At 44.6% G+C, this 20,728-nt stretch overlaps 1 protein-coding gene across 2 annotated transcripts in view; it reads right to left on the reverse strand.

Annotated features, from left to right (window-relative positions):
- The window catches only part of fhod3b (formin homology 2 domain containing 3b), a 260,469-nt gene that overhangs the window by 77,241 nt on the left and 162,500 nt on the right, over positions 1 to 20,728 (reverse strand). For both annotated transcript variants that reach the window (XM_082975790.1, XM_082975791.1), the window contains exons 4-5: positions 6,992 to 7,059; positions 2,530 to 2,635 (exon numbers count right to left, since the gene is read on the reverse strand). In XM_082975790.1, coding sequence (XP_082831916.1) covers positions 2,530 to 2,635; positions 6,992 to 7,059 — 174 coding nt within the window. The remainder of the gene's footprint in view (positions 1 to 2,529; positions 2,636 to 6,991; positions 7,060 to 20,728) is intronic.

Consider the following 20,728-nt stretch of genomic DNA (forward strand, 5'->3'; position numbering starts at 1 on the left):
CTCCACTCACATTCTATTAGAAGTCCTCAACAGAGTGATGGAGAAAGGAGAAGAACCTCCTGGACTCCACCCACATTCTATTAGAAGTCCTCAACAGAGTGGTGGAGAAAGGAGAAGAACCTCCTGGACTCCACCCACATTCTATTAGAAGTCCTCAACAGAGAGGTGGAGAAAGGACAAGAACCTCCTGGACTCCACTCACATTCTATTAGAAGTCCTCAACAGAGTGGTGGAGAAAGGAGAAGAACCTCCTGGACTCCACCCACATTCTATTAGAAGTCCTCAACAGAGTGGTGGAGAAAGGAGAAGAACCTCCTGGACTCCACCCACATTCTATTAGAAGTCCTCAACAGAGTGGTGGAGAAAGGAGAAGAACCTCCTGGACTCCACCCACATTCTATTAGAAGTCCTCAACAGAGTGGTGGAGAAAGGAGAAGAACCTCCTGGACTCCACTCACATTCTATTAGAAGTCCTCAACAGAGTGGTGGAGAAAGGAGAAGAACCTCCTGGACTCCACCCACATTCTATTAGAAGTCCTCAACAGAGTGGTGGAGAAAGGAGAAGAACCTCCTCTCTCACCCCTCATCTCTCTTTCCTTGCGTGTCTCTCTCTCTCTCTCTCTCTCTCTCTCTCTCTCTCTCTCTCTCTCTCTCTCTCTCTCTCTCTCTCTCTCTCTCTCTCTCTCACCCCTCCCTCTTCCTTTCTCTCCCTCTTTCTCCCTCTCTCTCTCTTCCCTTCTCTCTTTCCTTGCATATCTCTCTCTCTCACCCCTCTCTCTTCCTTTCTCTCCCTCTTTCTCCCTCTCTCTTTCCTTGCTGTCTCACTCTTTCTCACCCCTCTCTCTCTTCCTTTCTCTCCCTCTCTCTCCCCCTCTCTCTTTCTCAGCACCTCTCTCTCTAATCCCCCCCCTCTCTCTGTCCTTATCCCCCTCTCTCTGTGGCTTGTTTGTACATTGAGAGGCAACAACGTGTGATTTATCTATCTGACTCAGAGACCAAGTTAAAAAGGGAGATGCTGGGGTTAGAAGTCAAATCCCTAACCATACAATGAGGTCAGTGAGGGGTTGTAGGCCACATTGACAGCCAGCCCAGAAGGGTTATATCAGTGTTGTGTCACAGTCATCCTCTCTGACCCCTTTGATTTATTCTGATTCAAACAGGTCAGGAAGTAACAAGTCCCACAGACAGAGGAAACATGTTGGATAATGTTCAACTTAATTGAATCAACATGTGGAGACCATGATGTGATTTAGGCATAACATGTGAACCATACCAGCTAATGAAGGTCGTTTACGGTGTTGTTTCACTATGAGATGAGATATGGCTCTTGTTTAAGCTAAATGTAATAAATGAATAGCAAAGTCAAAGAGGTGTCTGGGCTGTGTAACCCAAAATGTATTGAAGCATCAGTCCCAAAGTCATTAATAAAGTCTCCCTGACTTAATCCTCAATAAAGCGACAAAACTTATTTTATTCCAAAGAGAGAGGCTGATGAAGGAGAGTGAGAGAGAGACAGAGAGACAGAGAGCGAGACAGAGAGAGAGAGAGACAGAGAGAGAGAGAGACAGAGAGAGAGAGAGAGAGACACAGAGAGAGAGAGACAGAGAGAGAGCGAGAGAGAGAGAGAGAGAGAGACAGAGAGAGAGAGAGAGTGAGGCTGAAAAATGAGAATGAGTGTGAGAGAGACAGAGAGAGAAAGAGAGGGAAAGAGAGAGAGGGAAATTAGTTTTATGAACTGCAACATCCTGCCAGGACTTTTATTGGGCGCTTAAGCATGTGTGACCTGCCCCGTAGCAACGGATCCCCCTGTTAAATAATAGCTGTGACCTTGTAGGTGGGTGTGTTGACCACTCCCAGTCCCCCTACCATCACTACCTAACCTCTAAACACAGCTAGATCTCAATGCACACACACACACACACACACACACACACACACACACACACACACACACACACACACACACACACACACACACACACACACACACACACACACACACACACACTTTAACATGGTCAACCTTTGACCTCCACGGACAAAGGACAGATACATTAATAACCAGATGCCTTATTGGACTAGGTGTGTGTGTGTGTGTGTGTGTGTGTGTGTGTGTGTGTGTGTGTGTGTGTGTGTGTGTGTGTGTGTGTGTGTGTGTGTGTGTGTGTGTGTGTGTGTGTGTGTGTGTGTGTGTGTGTATGAGTGACACCACCAAGCCAAACCATTCATTTAAATGGAGAATGTAGACACATGTGGTGGTCCTGGGTAGGTTTATGGAGACTGGCCTAACCCAAAGTGTCAATTTGTTGATTGATTGATATCGTCCCTGATTGATACCATCCTGATTGATACCATCACTGATTGATACCATCTCTGATTGATACCATCTCTGATTGATACCATCCTTGAGCAAGGCACTTCACTCTAATTTTCTCCCAGGCCGCCGTAGAGAGAGGGGTGGGGGACCGGGAGAGGAGACAGAGCTGTGTGTGTGTGTGTGTGTGTGAGTTACTACTGGTCTGTACATACCCCTGAGGATGTAATTCTGGTAGTTCTGGTCTGCTTCAGCTCCAACCTTGATTAGACATGTCAGTCCTTCAGACACCACAAACTCATGGACCAGGTCCTTGTCATCCTGAGGAACAGAGAGACGAGCAGTTTACGCCTGACTCTCACACATCATACATGGCACCCTATGAGCCCTGGTCAAAATTAGTCCACTATATAGGGAATAGGGTGCCATTGGGGACGTGGTCACAGTCCCTCTGTCACTGAGACACACAGCTAACACATGAACACAGACGACTAGAGATTGGTCCTGTGCTATGAGTAGCAGTGATTATATGGATGAGTCCTAAATAGCAACCTATTCCCTATTTTAACGCAATAGTAGTGCACTATATAGGGAATAGGGCAGCATTTGGGACACATCCTGTATATGATTTAGCATAATGGGACAAGGATTAGGAAGTTATATGAGAGTGTTTTTTTGACGCCACAAATCTATAAAGACCTTGAAAGACATTTAAGAGCCCTTGTAGGTTTCATGTTTTTATCTACAGTATAATAATGACCTTTAAACTTTGCCAAGTATGGGCATTATTTATTATTGTTTGCAGTAACATTCATTTACTACACACTGTATGGAAATACAAGCATTACATTTCATTAAAGAGATTTATGGTATCCTTGACAACACATATTTCCATGACAGCAAGTAAGACTAAGTATGTTGTGCGTTACTTTCACCAGGGACAAATTACCCATCATGCTCCAAGCACCTCATTTCCTGTTCTCATGGCAACCCTGTATTTTGTAGCTGCCTTAAACATCGGTTGCTAAGTGCCTGTTGACGGCTAACAGAAAGAGCTCATCCAATTAGTGACAGAGAGGTGCTAAGAGCATTGCTGTCCTCGTTTAATGAATGGTTAGACACAAATGAACCACTCCAAGGGTGAGTGAGTGAGTGAGTGAGTGAGTGAGTGAGTGAGTGAGCACTCTTCGCATTGCTGATTTGGTATTTGTAAGGGAGTGCGTAACTGGCAGCAGGGAAGTCAGGTGCAGGAGAGCTAAACTGGGTAATCAACAGAGCAGTTTAATTCATTAAAACCACCGGAAACCAGAACAACAAACAAATGGGTACAAAACCCGTCGCGCACCAGAGAAAACGTGCACATGCACTTACAATAAACATTTCCGCACAAAGACATGGGAGGAACAGAGGGTTAAATACACAACATGTAATGAGGGAAATGAGACCAGGTGTGTGGGAAGACAAGACAAAACAAAAGGAAAATGAAAAGTGGATCGATGATGGCTAGAAGACTGACGACGCCGAGCGCCGCCCGAACAAGGAGAGGAACCGACTTCGGCGGAAGTCGTGACAGTATTACTGACCCAGACCACAGCCCCTTCCATCTTAGATCCTGGCTAAAGTGATGGGGAAACTCTGGGTTCACACCAAACAAATTCATTACATCAGGGTTGTTGAGTCTTAGCTGTGAAATAGTAGCCTTGGCCTCCCGAGTGGCGCAGTGGTCTAAGGCACTGCATCTCAGTGCTAGAGGTGTCACTATAGACACCCTGGTTCGATTCCAGGCTGTATCACAACTGGCTGTAATTGGGAGTCCCATAGGGTGACCCAGCGTTGTCTGGGTTAGGCCGTGGTAGGCCGTCATTGTAAATAAGAATTTGTTCTTAACTCACTTGCCTAGTTAAATAAAAAAATACATAAATACAGTATAGGGAAGTGTTTCCCAAACTCTGTCTTGCCCACCCCCCCACCTCCTGAGAGCACATTTAGTTTTTCCTCCTAGCACCACACAGCTGATTGAAATAATCCAAGCTTGATGATGAGTTGGTTAGTGTTAGGACACAAACCTACACGTGCACCCAGGGGGGTGCAGGACACCAGACATCAAAATACCTTCTGAACAGAATATTACAATAGGAAGGAATTAGTTTTGACCTTGTGTATTAGGCCCAGTGGATACTGGGAAGGAAAATACTCCTCAGGAGTGAAATTCAATGTAGACAATGTGTCTAGGGAACTATGGATGGAGAAGCCCTTTAATTACTAGATCAGGAGTGCCTTATTACACACAAGAGGCATGGGGCCCTGTTGAATAACCTTCAACTCTGGGGCTATAACCCTACTATAACACCATTAGCTCTAATCTAATTGATCCAATTAGATGAATGTATTTCTGAACAACAGGCTACCAGCTTTCTTCAGTCCAAAATGACACCCTATTCCCTATGTAGTGCACTACTTTTGACTAGTCCTATGAGGCCCTGGTCAAAAGTAGTGCACTATCAAGGGAACAGGGTGCTATTTGGGACGGAGACTGTAGAGTTAGCATGTAGCCAAACACCCACTGGGAGAGCACTTTATACTGAACCAACTGATCTGAGCTCAGTGCTATTTCTTTATACTGAACCATCTGATCTGAGCTCAGTGCTATTTCTTTATACTGAACCAACTGATCTGAGCTCAGTGCTATTTCTTTATACTTAACCATCTGATCTGAGCTCAGTGCTATTTCTTTATACTGAACCATCTGATCTGAGCTCAGTGCTATTTCTTTATACTGAACCATCTGATCTGAGCTCAGTGCTATTTCTTTATACTGAACCATCTGATCTGAGCTCAGTGTTATTTCTTTATACTGAACCATCTGATCTGAGCTCAGTGCTATTTCTTTATAGTGAACCATCTGATCTGAGCTCAGTGCTATTTCTTTATACTGAACCAACTGATCTGAGCTCAGTGCTATTTCTTTATACTGAACCATCTGATCTGAGCTCAGTGCTATTTCTTTATACTGAACCAACTGATCTGAGCTCAGTGCTATTTCTTTATACTGAACCATCTGATCTGAGCTCAGTGCTATTTCTTTATACTGAACCATCTGATCTGAGCTCAGTGCTATTTCTTTCACTTTGATGTCACCACACAATGTTTCATTGGCAGCCTGTCCAGTTTTGTAATATCAAAAGGCCTTGGGAGAGCTACATGAAAAGGCATGTTTTAGTGGACTGTTTATCCAAGACGTTTTGACTTAATACTAGACAAATGTCTTCCAATATTGAAGAGGACAACTAAGACCACTGTAGCAGTGCTTCGATACTGGGACATGGAATATAATGAAAAACACAGTATTATCATAACCCTGAAATACATAGTGAATGACCCTGTCATATTTGTATATTTCTGCTGACATTGTCTCCTATATTTCAGCATGTTACAGTAGTATTTTATTTGCAGAGCATCATGTCCGCTTGCCAAATCCTGCACTTTATGATCTTCTCCTAGACGACAAAACCGCCTGTGGCTTTCACACCTGTCGACGGCTCAGTCATTTAGGTACAGGAGGGAGGTTTTCATCAGGCTTCGGAGCGGGTTATGCAACGCTAGGCTAGGAGCTAGTGCTCAGGTGGGGAGTGAGGGGGAGAGAGAGGTGTGTGTGTGTGTGTGTGTGTGTGTGTGTGTGTGTGTGTGTGCGTGTGTACTGTTGGGTGGTCAGTCTTAGAGCTCTCCTCCCTCATAGGAATACACACCAGAGTGTTTCCAGGACAGCTTCTACATGCATCAATGATGGAGAGCCCAGTCATTTGGCAAAACCACTGTGTATACAAGTGTGTACTCACACAGAGAGAGAAAGTTCCAGACACACACAGCTGGGCTGGAACTGAAATATTATACAGTCTGTGAGCACAGAGCTGGAGACACTGTACCTTCTGATAACATTTAGGTATAGACCTGCAGCAGACAACATTTTAACAGGGTTTCTTCATCCAAACACATGGATGCACTATATTGATACAAGCTCTTTAGGGGAGAGGTTACTCGAGTGCAATTGCTTGTGTGTGTGTGTGTGTGGTAACATGCACTTCCTCCAAACCTGACCTAGTCATTCCAAGTGTGCACAGCCACAGTGAGACGTCCTGATCTATTCCTGCATTTCTCTGTCAACATCTGTAGCTCACTTTTCCTTCCAACGGTCTCCTGAACTGATGTTTAACACTCCCCCTCTAGCCTCCACAGTGATTCCCTGCCAGGCCAGCCAGCCCCAGTGTGTGAAGCAGGGCTCTGGCCAAGCATGGACCTGAGCACAGCAGAGTACAGCATAGCATAGCTGCCACGGAGGCAGTCTACTCTCACTGCACAGCCCTGTTCAGATAGCTAGGGAAAATATTAATGTACAGTGTGTGTGTTTGTGTTAAGTATGTTTGTATGAGCACTTGCTGTACAAAGCATTCGTGTGTGTGTGTGTCCAACACACTCGTGCATATGTGCATACACGTGTGTGTGTGTGTGTGTGTGTGTGTGTGTGTGTGTGTGTGTGTGTGTGTGTGTGTGTGTGTGTGTGTGTGTGATATGGGAGAATGTGTGATAGTTAATGATAAACAAGAGCCATTAGTAGACTGCAGTATTAATGAATCTGACATTCTCAGGCTGCTGCTAAGACAAAAGGGAGGGGAACGTTACCTGAAAGATCTGCTTGAGGGAAAACAGGGCTCTCCTCAGCTCTCGTCCATTTGAGTTGTAGAGTTTCTCTAAAAGAAGAGAAAGAGAGAGAGAAAGGATCAGTTTACAGTCACACACAGCTGTGGTACTTTTCCATGTCAATGACTCAAGGAAAAACTAACTAAGCAAAGGCTTATTGTCCAAGCGATTGGAGAGATAACCCTGCATGTGTGAGTGAAACCCTGTGTCAGATTTTTACCTTGTCAGCTCGAGGATTCGATCTTGCAACCTTTCAATTACTAGTCCAACAACCTAACCACTAGGCTACCCTGCCACCCCAGGCATGAACTATAACCTTTAGTATATGAACTATAACCTTTAGTATATGAATTATAGCCTTTGGTATATGAACTATAACCTTCTATAACCTTTAGTATATGAACTATAATCTTTAGTATATGAACTATAACCTTTAGTATATGAACTATAACCTTTAGTATATGAATTAGAACCTTTAGTATATGAACTATAACCTTTAGTATATGAATTAGAACCTTTAGTATATGAACTATAACCTTTAGTATATGAATTAGAACCTTTAGTATATGAACTATAACCTTTAGTATATGAATTATAACCTTTAGTATATGAACTATAACCTTTAGTATATGAATTATAACCTTTAGTATATGAATTATAACCTTTAGTATATGAATTATAACCTTTAGTATATGAACTATAACCTTTAGTATATGAACTATAACCTTTAGTATATGAACTATAATCTTTAGTATATGAATTAGAACCTTTAGTATATGAACTATAATCTTTAGTATATGAACTATAACCTTTAGTATATGAACTATAACCTTTAGTATATGAATTAGAACCTTTAGTATATGAACTATAACCTTTAGTATATGAATTATAACCTTTAGTATATGAACTATAACCTTTAGTATATGAATTATAACCTTTAGTATATGAATTAGAACCTTTAGTATATGAACTATAATCTTTAGTATATGAACTATAACCTTTAGTATATGAACTATAACCTTTAGTATATGAATTATAACCTTTAGTATATGAACTATAACCTTTAGTATATGAACTATAACCTTCTATAACCTTAAGTATATGAACTATAATCTTTAGTATATGAACTATAACCTTTAGTATATGAACTATAATCTTTAGTATATGAACTATAACCTTTAGTATATGAATTATAACCTTTAGTATATTGGGTAGTATATTGGGTCACATTGGGTCACATTTCATTAATGCTAATACACATCTTGTCCAGTAATAGTTTGGCTAGTTGCTCTGGGCTAGTTGCTCTGGGCTAGTTGCTCTGGGCTAGTTGCTCTGTGCCAGTGAGGAGAGTAGACTGTAGTTCAGAGAAGCACATCTGTGAAGAGTTAGAAAACACTGGACTTTTCCTGCTGACAGAACTGACTCTATCTGTCTCCTCTGTGCAAAGCCACTACTACCATATAGATGGTATAATGCTGTGACTGACTACTACACTGACTGACTTATGCACCATAGCCAGACCACACAGGTCAGCTCGCCAACACATAGATACAGTCTATGTGTAATGCTGTAGTGCAAAGGCTGAAGGGTTTCCAAAAGAACAGGACTCGTTGCTAGTTGGTATGGTTATGAGGCCTCTTGGTACATTGCATTAGTTCCAACAACTTAGGCTTTCTCATCCTATCAGGGTATGTTGAGATCTTTCAACATGGCATTGCATCTCAGGTGTTGTTTCTTGTCTCACCATTGGGTGGCAGTGTTGAGCAGTAGAGCGTGACTCCAGTCTATTATGATGCAGTGCTGCAGGTAAACATACCACTACCACAGGCTGCTGCTGCTTGGAGAGTCTCTACTCTGACTCAGCAAAAGCTATGTCACTGCTGCAGATAGCAACATACACCATACCCTACTGCAGTCTCTACCTCTCTCCTCTCCCCTCTTTCTCTCCGTTTCATCTCTACCTCTCTTGCTCTCTCTCTCTCAGCCCCCATCTCTCTCTCCCTCTTTCAGCTCTACCTCTATCTCTCTCTTCCTACATTTCTGTCTGTCTGCCTTTCTTTCTGTGACAGTCCTCTTTATCTCTCTCCCAACCATCTCTCAATACATTTTCTCTGTCCTTCTTTCTCTCTCTTTCTCTCTCTCTCTGCATTTGCCTTTCTTCTTCCTAACTCATGTTTTCCTCTGTCATGAACACAGATGGTCTCCAATGACCTCTGACCACTCTGACCCCTGTGCACAATCACACACAGACACACACACACACACACACACACACACACACACACACACACACACACACACACACACACACACACACACACACACACACACACACACACACACACACACACACACACACACACGCGCGCACACGCTCACGCTCTGTCATGTTGCTCTACGGCCTAACAACAGAACTCATTATAACATATATTCTGTCATGTTGATCTACTGCTTAACAACAGAACTCATTATAACATATATTCTGTCATGTTGCTCTACGGCCTAACAACAAAACTCATTATAACATATATTCTGTCATGTTGCTCTACTGCCTAACAACAGAACTCATTATAACATATATTCTGTCATGTTGCTCTACTGCCAAACAACAGAACTCATTATAACATATATTCTGTCATGTTGCTCTACAGCCTAACAGAACTCATTATAACATATATTCTGTCATGTTGATCTACGGCCTAACAACAAAACTCATTATAACATATATTCTGTCATGTTGATCTACGGCCTAACAACAGAACTCATTATAACATATATTCTGTCATGTTGATCTACGGCCTAACAGAACTCATTATAACATATATTCTGTCATGTTGCTCTACTGCCGAACAGAACTCATTATAACATATATTCTGTCATGTTGCTCTACGCCCTAACAGAACTCATAACATATATTCTGTCATGTTGATCTACGGCCTAACAGAACTCATTATAACATATATTCTGTCATGTTGCTCTACGGCCTAACAGAACTCATTATAACATATATTCTGTCATGTTGCTCTACGGCCTAACAGAACTCATTATAACATATATTCTGTCATGTTGCTCTACGGCCTAACAACAGAATTCATTATAACATATATTCTGTCATGTTGCTCTATGGCCTAACAACAGAGTAATTATAACATATATTCTGTCATGTTGCTCTACGGCCGAACAGAACTCATTATAACATATATTCTGTCATGTTGCTCTACGGCCGAACAGAACTCATTATAACATATATTCTGTCATGTTGCTCTACTGCTTAACAACAGAACTCATTACAACATATATTCTGTCATGTTGCTCTACGGCCTAACAACAGAACTCATTATAACATATATTCTGTCATGTTGATCTACGGCCTTACAACAGAACTCATTATAACATATATTCTGTCATGTTGCTCTACTGCCAAACAACAGAACTCATTATAACATATATTCTGTCATGTTGCTCTACAGCCTAACAGAACTCATTATAACATATATTCTGTCATGTTGATCTACGGCCTAACAACAAAACTCATTATAACATATATTCTGTCATGTTGATCTACGGCCTAACAACAGAACTCATTATAACATATATTCTGTCATGTTGATCTACGGCCTAACAGAACTCATTATAACATATATTCTGTCATGTTGCTCTACTGCCGAACAGAACTCATTATAACATATATTCTGTCATGTTGCTCTACGCCCTAACAGAACTCATAACATATATTCTGTCATGTTGATCTACGGCCTAACAGAACTCATTATAACATATATTCTGTCATGTTGCTCTACGGCCTAACAACAGAACTCATTGTAACATATATTCTGTCATGTTGCTCTACGGCCAAACAGAACTCATTATAACATATACTCTGTCATGTTGCTCTACAGCCTAACAGAACTCATTATAACATATATTCTGTCATGTTGCTCTACGGCCTAACAACAGAACTCATTACAACATATATTCTGTCATGTTGCTCTACTGCTTAACAACAGAACTCATTATAACATATATTCTGTCATGTTGCTCTACTGCTTAACAACAGAACTCATTATAACATATATTCTGTCATGTTGATCTACGGCCTAACAACAGAATTCATTATAACATATATTCTGTCATGTTGCTCTACGGCCTAACAACAGAACTCATTATAACATATATTCTGTCATGTTGCTCTACGGCCTAACAGAACTCATTATAACATATATTCTGTCATGTTGCTCTACAGCCTAACAGAACTCATTATAACATATATTCTGTCATGTTGCTCTACTGCCTAACAACAGAACTCATTATAACATATATTCTGTCATGTTGCTCTATGGCCTAACAACAGAATTCATTGTAACATATATTCTGTCATGTTGATCTACGGCCTAACAGAACTCATTGTAACATATATTCTGTCATGTTGCTCTACGGCCTAACAACAGAACTCATTATAACGTATATTCTGTCATGGTGATCTACTGCCTAACAACAGAACTCATTATAACATATATTCTGTCATGTTGCTCTACTGCCTAACAGAACTCATTATAACATATATTCTGTCATGTTGATCTACGGCCTAACAGAACTCATTAAAAAATATATTCTGTCATGTTGCTCTACAGCCTAACAGAACTCATTATAACATATATTCTGTCATGTTGATCTACGGCCTAACAGAACTCATTATAACATATATTCTGTCATGTTGATCTATGCCCTAACAGAACTCATTATAACATATATTCTGTCATGTTGCTCTACAGCCTAACAACAGAACTCATTATAACATATATTCTGTCATGTTGCTCTACTGCCTAACAACAGAACTCATTATAACATATATTCTGTCATGTTGATCTACAGCCTAACAACAGAACTCATTATAACATATATTCTGTCATGTTGATCTACGGCCTAACAGAACTCATTATAACATATATTCTGTCATGTTGATCTACGGCCTAACAGAACTCATTACAACATATATTCTGTCATGTTGCTCTACAGCCTAACAGAACTCATTATAACATATATTCTGTCATGTTGCTCTACGGCCTAACAACAGAACTCATTATAACATATATTCTGTCATGTTGCTCTACGGCCTAACAGAACTCATTATAACATATATTCTGTCATGTTGATCTACGGCCTAACAGAACTCATTATAACATATATTCTGTCATGTTGATCTACTGCCTAACAACAAAACTCATTATAACATATATTCTGTCATGTTGATCTACAGCCTAAGAGAACTCATAACATATATTCTGTCATGTTGATCTACGGCCTAACAGAACTCATTATAACATATATTCTGTCATGTTGATCTACGGCCTAACATAACTCATAACATATATTCTGTCATGTTGATCTACGGCCTAACAGAACTCATTATAACATATATTCTGTCATGTTGCTCTACGGCCTAACAGAACTCATTATAACATATATTCTGTCATGTTGCTCTCCAGCCTAACAACAGAACTCATTATAACATATATTCTGTCATGTTGCCCTACGGCCTAACAACAGAACTCATTATAACATATATTCTGTCATGTTGCTCTACGGCCTAACAGAACTCATTATAACATATATTCTGTCATGTTGATCTACGGCCTAACAACAGAACTCATTATAACATATATTCTGTCATGTTGCTCTACTGCCTAACAGAACTCATTATAACATATATTCTGTCATGTTGCTCTACGGCCTAACAGAACTCATTATAACATATATTCTGTCATGTTGCTCTACTGCCTAACAACAGAACTCATTATAACATATATTCTGTCATGTTGCTCTACTGCCTAACAACAGATCTCATTATAACATATATTCTGTCATGTTGCTCTACGGCCTAACAGAACTCATTATAACATATATTCTGTCATGTTGATCTATGGCCTAACAACAGAACTCATTATAACATATATTCTGTCATGTTGATCTACAGCCTAACAGAACTCATTACAACATATATTCTGTCATGTTGCTCTACTGCCTAACAACAGATCTCATTATAACATATATTCTGTCATGTTGCTCTACGGCCTAACAGAACTCATTATAACATATATTCTGTCATGTTGCTCTACTGCCTAACAACAGAACTCATTATAATATATATTATGTCATGTTGATCTACAGCCTAACAACAGATCTCATTATAACATATATTCTGTCATGTTGATCTACAGCCTAACAGAACTCATTATAACATATATTCTGTCATGTTGCTCTACAGCCTAACAGAACTCATTATAACATATATTCTGTCATGTTGATCTACTGCCTAACAGAACTCATTATAACATATATTCTGTCATGTTGATCTACGGCCTAACAACAGAACTCATTATAACATATATTCTGTCATGTTGATCTACGGCCTAACAACAGAACTCATTATAACATATATTCTGTCATGTTGATCTACGGCCTAACAACAGAACTCCTTCAAATTCCATCGCTGTCCTGATCATTGTGGCACTGGAGAGTTTGATATATTCCTGACTGTTGGTGTGTAAGTGTGTGCATGTGCATGTGTGTGTGAGATTATGAGTCATGAACATAGACCCTAACACAACCCAACGCTGTCCGTTGAAACCTCTCACGTCTATGAGTGATCTGTCTATACAAACAGCTGGCCCTGATTCTATTCAGAAGGGTGAGAAACACCCAGTTTCTTGGCTGGATGGTGGACGGGGCATATGTTTGAGATTCACAGCACAGCAACAGACCTCTATTCATCATTGTTGTTTTCAGTCACAGATTAAATCCCTTCCCAGCTGAAGGTCTGAGTGTGTGTGTTTATGTGTATGTGTGTGTGTGTCAACCAGCTCTTTGGGCACACATAGATTCTTCCGGAGACACTGTCAGCCAGCAGAATAGCCCAGCCCAGCCAAGGCCTAACAGACCCCCTCACCCCCCCCCCCCCCCCCCCCCTCTCTCTCTCTCTCTCACACACACACACACACACACACACACACACACAAGTCTATCAACACACAGGTCAGACAGCACTAGTCCACCAGCAGAGACTTAGACAACACCCAACCCCACAGAAAAGCATTAATGCAAGGACTTCACACATCGTGCACACACACACCACGCATACACACACACACACACCACGCATACACACACACCACGCATACATGCACACACACACCACGCATACACGCACACACACACCACGCATACATGCACACACACACCACGCATACACGCACACACACCACGCATACACACACACACACCGCGCATACACACACACACACACCACGCATACACATTCACACACCACGCATACACACACACACACACACACCCACACACCACGCATACACACACACACCACGCATACACACACACACACCACGCATACACACACACACACCACGCATACACACACACACACACACCACGCATACACATTCACACACCACGCATACACACACACACACCACGCATACACATTCAAACACCACGCATACACACACACACCACGCATACACACACACCACGCATACACACAGACACACACACCACGCATACACACACACACACCACGCATACATGCACACACACACACCACGCATACACACACACACCATGCATACACACACACCACGCATACACACACACCACGCATACACACACACACACCACGCATACACACACACACACCACGCATACACACACACCACGCATACACACACACACACCACGCATACACACACACATACCATGCATACATGCACACACACCATGCACACACACACACCACGCATACACGCACACACACACCACGCATACACACACACCATGCATACACACACACCACGCATACACACACACCACGCATACACACACACACACCACGCATACACACACACACACACCACGCATACACACACACACACCACGCATACACACACACCATGCATACACACACACACCACGCATACACACACACCACGCATACACACACACACACCACGCATACACACACACACACACACCACGCATACACATTCACACACCACGCATACACACACACACACCACGCATACACACACACACACACCACGCATACACATTCACACACCACGCATACACACACACACCACGCATACACACACACCACGCATACACACAGACACAGACACCACGCATACACACACACACACCACGCATACATGCACACACACACACCACGCATACACACACACACCACGCATACACACACACCACGCATACACACACACACACCACGCATACACGCACACACACACCACGCATACATGCACACACACACCACGCATACACGCACACACACACCACGCATACACACACACACACCGCGCATACACACACACACACACCACGCATACACATTCACACACCACGCATACACACACACACACACACACCCACACACCACGCATACACACACACACCACGCATACACACACACACACCACGCATACACACACACACACCACGCATACACACACACACACACACCACGCATACACATTCACACACCACGCATACACACACACACACCACGCATACACACACACACACACCACGCATACACATTCACACACCACGCATACACACACACACCACGCATACACACACACCACGCATACACACAGACACACACACCACGCATACACACACACACACCACGCATACATGCACACACACACACCACGCATACACACACACACCACGCATACACACACACCACGCATACACACACACACACCACGCATACACACACACACACCACGCATACACACACACCACGCATACACATACACACACCACGCATACACACACACCACGCATACACACACACATACCATGCATACATGCACACACACCATGCACACACACACACCACGCATACACGCACACACACACCACGCATACACACACACCATGCATACACACACACCACGCATACACACACACCACGCATACACACACACACACCACGCATACACACACACACACACCACGCATACACACACACACACCACGCATACACACACACACACCACGCATACACGCACACACACACCACGCATACACACACACACCACGCATACACACACACCACGCATACACACACACCACGCATACACACACACACACACCACGCATACACACACACCATGCATACACACACACCACGCATACACGCACGCACACACACACACACCACGCATACACACACACCACGCATACACTCACACCACGCATACACTCACACCACGCATACACACACACCACGCATACACACACACCACACACACACACACACCACGCATACACTCACACACACACCACCACGCATACACACACACACACCACGCATACACACACACACACCCAGCATACACGCACGCACACACACACACACCACGCATACACACACACCACGCATACACTCACACACACACCACGCATACACGCACACACACACCACGCATACACACACACACCACGCATACACACACACACACCACGCATACACACACACAAACACACACACCACGCATACACATTCACACACCACGCATACACACACACACCACGCATACACACAGACACACACACCACGCATACACACACACACACCACGCATACATGCACACACACACACCACGCATACACACACACACCACGCATACACACACACCACGCATACACACACACACACCACGCATACATGCACACACACACACCACGCATACACACACACCACGCATACACACACACCACGCATACACACACACACACACCACGCATACACACACACACACCACGCATACACGCACACACACACCACGCATACACACACACACACCACGCATACACACACACCATGCATACACACACACCACGCATACACACACACACCACGCATACACACACACCATGCATACACACACACCACGCATACACACACACACACCACGCACACACACACCACGCATACACACACACCACGCATACACACACACCACGCATACACACACACCACGCATACACACACACACACACCACGCATACACGCACACACACACCACGCATACATGCACACACACACCACGCATACAGGGCACACACACACCACGCATACACACACACACACCGCGCATACACACACACACACACCACGCATACACATTCACACACCACGCATACACACACACACACACACCCACACACCACGCATACACACACACACCACGCATACACACACACACACCACGCATACACACACACACACCACGCATACACACACACACACACACCACGCATACACATTCACACACCACGCATACACACACACACACCACGCATACACACACACACACACCACGCATACACATTCACACACCACGCATACACACACACACCACGCATACACACACACACCACGCATACACACAGACACACACACCACGCATACACACACACACACCACGCATACATGCACACACACACACCACGCATACACACACACACACCACGCATACACACACACCACGCATACACACACACACACCACGCATACACACACACACACCACGCATACACACACACCACGCATACACACACACACACCACGCATACACACACACCACGCATACACACACACATACCATGCATACATGCACACACACCATGCACACACACACCACGCATACACGCACACACACACCACGCATACACACACACCACGCATACACACACACCACGCATACACACACACACACCACGCATACACACACACACACACCACGCATACACACACACACACCACGCATACACACACACACACCACGCATACACACACACAATGCATACACACACACCACGCATACACACACACCACGCATACACACACACACACCACGCATACACACACACACACCACGCATACACGCACACACACACCACGCATACACACACACACACACCACGCATACACACACACCACGCATACACACACCACGCATACACACACACACACACCACGCATACACACACACCATGCATACACCACACACCACGCATACACACACACACACACACCACGCATACACGCACGCACACACACACACACCACGCATACACACACACCACGCATACACTCACACCACGCATACACACACACCACGCATACACACACACCACACACACACACACACCACGCATACACTCACACACACACCACGCATACACACACACACACCCCGCATACACACACACACCACGCATACACGCACGCACACACACACACACCACGCATACACACACACCACGCATACACTCACACACACACCGCGCATACACACACACACACACCACGCATACACACACACACCACGCATACACACACACACACCACGCATACACACACACACACACACACACCACGCATACACATTCACACACCACGCATACACACACACACCACGCATACACACAGACACACACACCACGCATACACACACACACACCACGCATACATGCACACACACACACCACGCATACACACACACACCACGCATACACACACACCACGCATACACACACACACACCACGCATACACACACACACACCACGCATACACACACACCACGCATACACACACACCACGCATACACACACACACACCACGCACACACACACACCACGCATACACACACACCACGCATACACACACACACCACGCATACACACACACACACACCACGCATACACACACACACACCACGCATACATGCACACACACACCACGCATACACACACACACACCACGCATACACACACACCATGCATACACACACACCACGCATACACACACACACACCACGCACACACACACCACGCATACACACACACCACGCATACACACACACCACGCATACACACACACCACGCATACACACACACACACACCACGCATACACACACACACCACGCATACACACACACACACCACGCATACACGCACACACACACCACGCATACACGCACACACACCACGCATACATGCACACACACACCACACATACACACACACACCACGCATACACACACACACACCACGCATACACGCACGCACACACACACACACCACGCATACACACACACCACGCATACACACACACACACCACGCACACACACACACCACGCATACACGCACACACACACCACGCTTACACACACACCACGCATACACACACACCACGCATACACACACACCACGCATACACACACACACCACGCATACACACACACACACACCACGCATACACACACACACCACGCATACACGCACACACACACCACGCATACACACACACACACCACGCATACACACACACCATGCATACACACACACCACGCATACACACACACACACCACGCATACACACACACCATGCATACACACACACCACGCATACACACACACACACACCACGCACACACACACCACGCATACACACACACCATGCATACACACACACCACGCATACACACACACCACGCATACACACACACACACACCACGCATACACACACACACCACGCATACACACACACACACCACGCATACACGCACACACACACCACGCATACACGCACACGCACCACGCATACATCCACACACACACCACGCATACAGACACACACCACGCATACACACACACACACCACGCATACACGCACGCACACACACACACACCACGCATACACACACACCACACATACACTCACACACACACCACGCATACACGCACACACACACCACGCATACACACACACCACGCATACACACACACCACACACACACACACACCACGCATACACACACACCACGCATACACACACACACACACCACGCATACACACACACACCACGCATACACACACACACACCACGCATACACGCACACACACACCACGCATACACGCACACACACCACGCATACATGCACACACACACCACACATACACACACACACCACGCATACACACACACACACCACGCATACACGCACGCACACACACACACACCACGCATACACACACACCACGCATACACACACACACACCACGCACACACACACACCACGCATACACGCACACACACACCACGCTTACACACACACCACGCATACACACACACCACGCATACACACACACCACGCATACACACACACACCACGCATACACACACACACACACCACGCATACACACACACACCACGCATACACGCACACACACACCACGCATACACACACACACACCACGCATACACACACACCATGCATACACACACACCACGCATACACACACACACACCACGCATACACACACACCATGCATACACACACACCACGCATACACACACACACACACCACGCACACACACACCACGCATACACACACACCATGCATACACACACACCACGCATACACACACACCACGCATACACACACACACACACCACGCATACACACACACACCACGCATACACACACACACACCACGCATACACGCACACACACACCACGCATACACGCACACGCACCACGCATACATCCACACACACACCACGCATACAGACACACACCACGCATACACACACACACACC

Source organism: Salmo salar, chromosome 05 (assembly GCF_965601325.2).
Source record: "Salmo salar chromosome 05, fSalSal1, whole genome shotgun sequence".
Taxonomy (NCBI): Eukaryota; Metazoa; Chordata; class Actinopteri; order Salmoniformes; family Salmonidae; genus Salmo; species Salmo salar.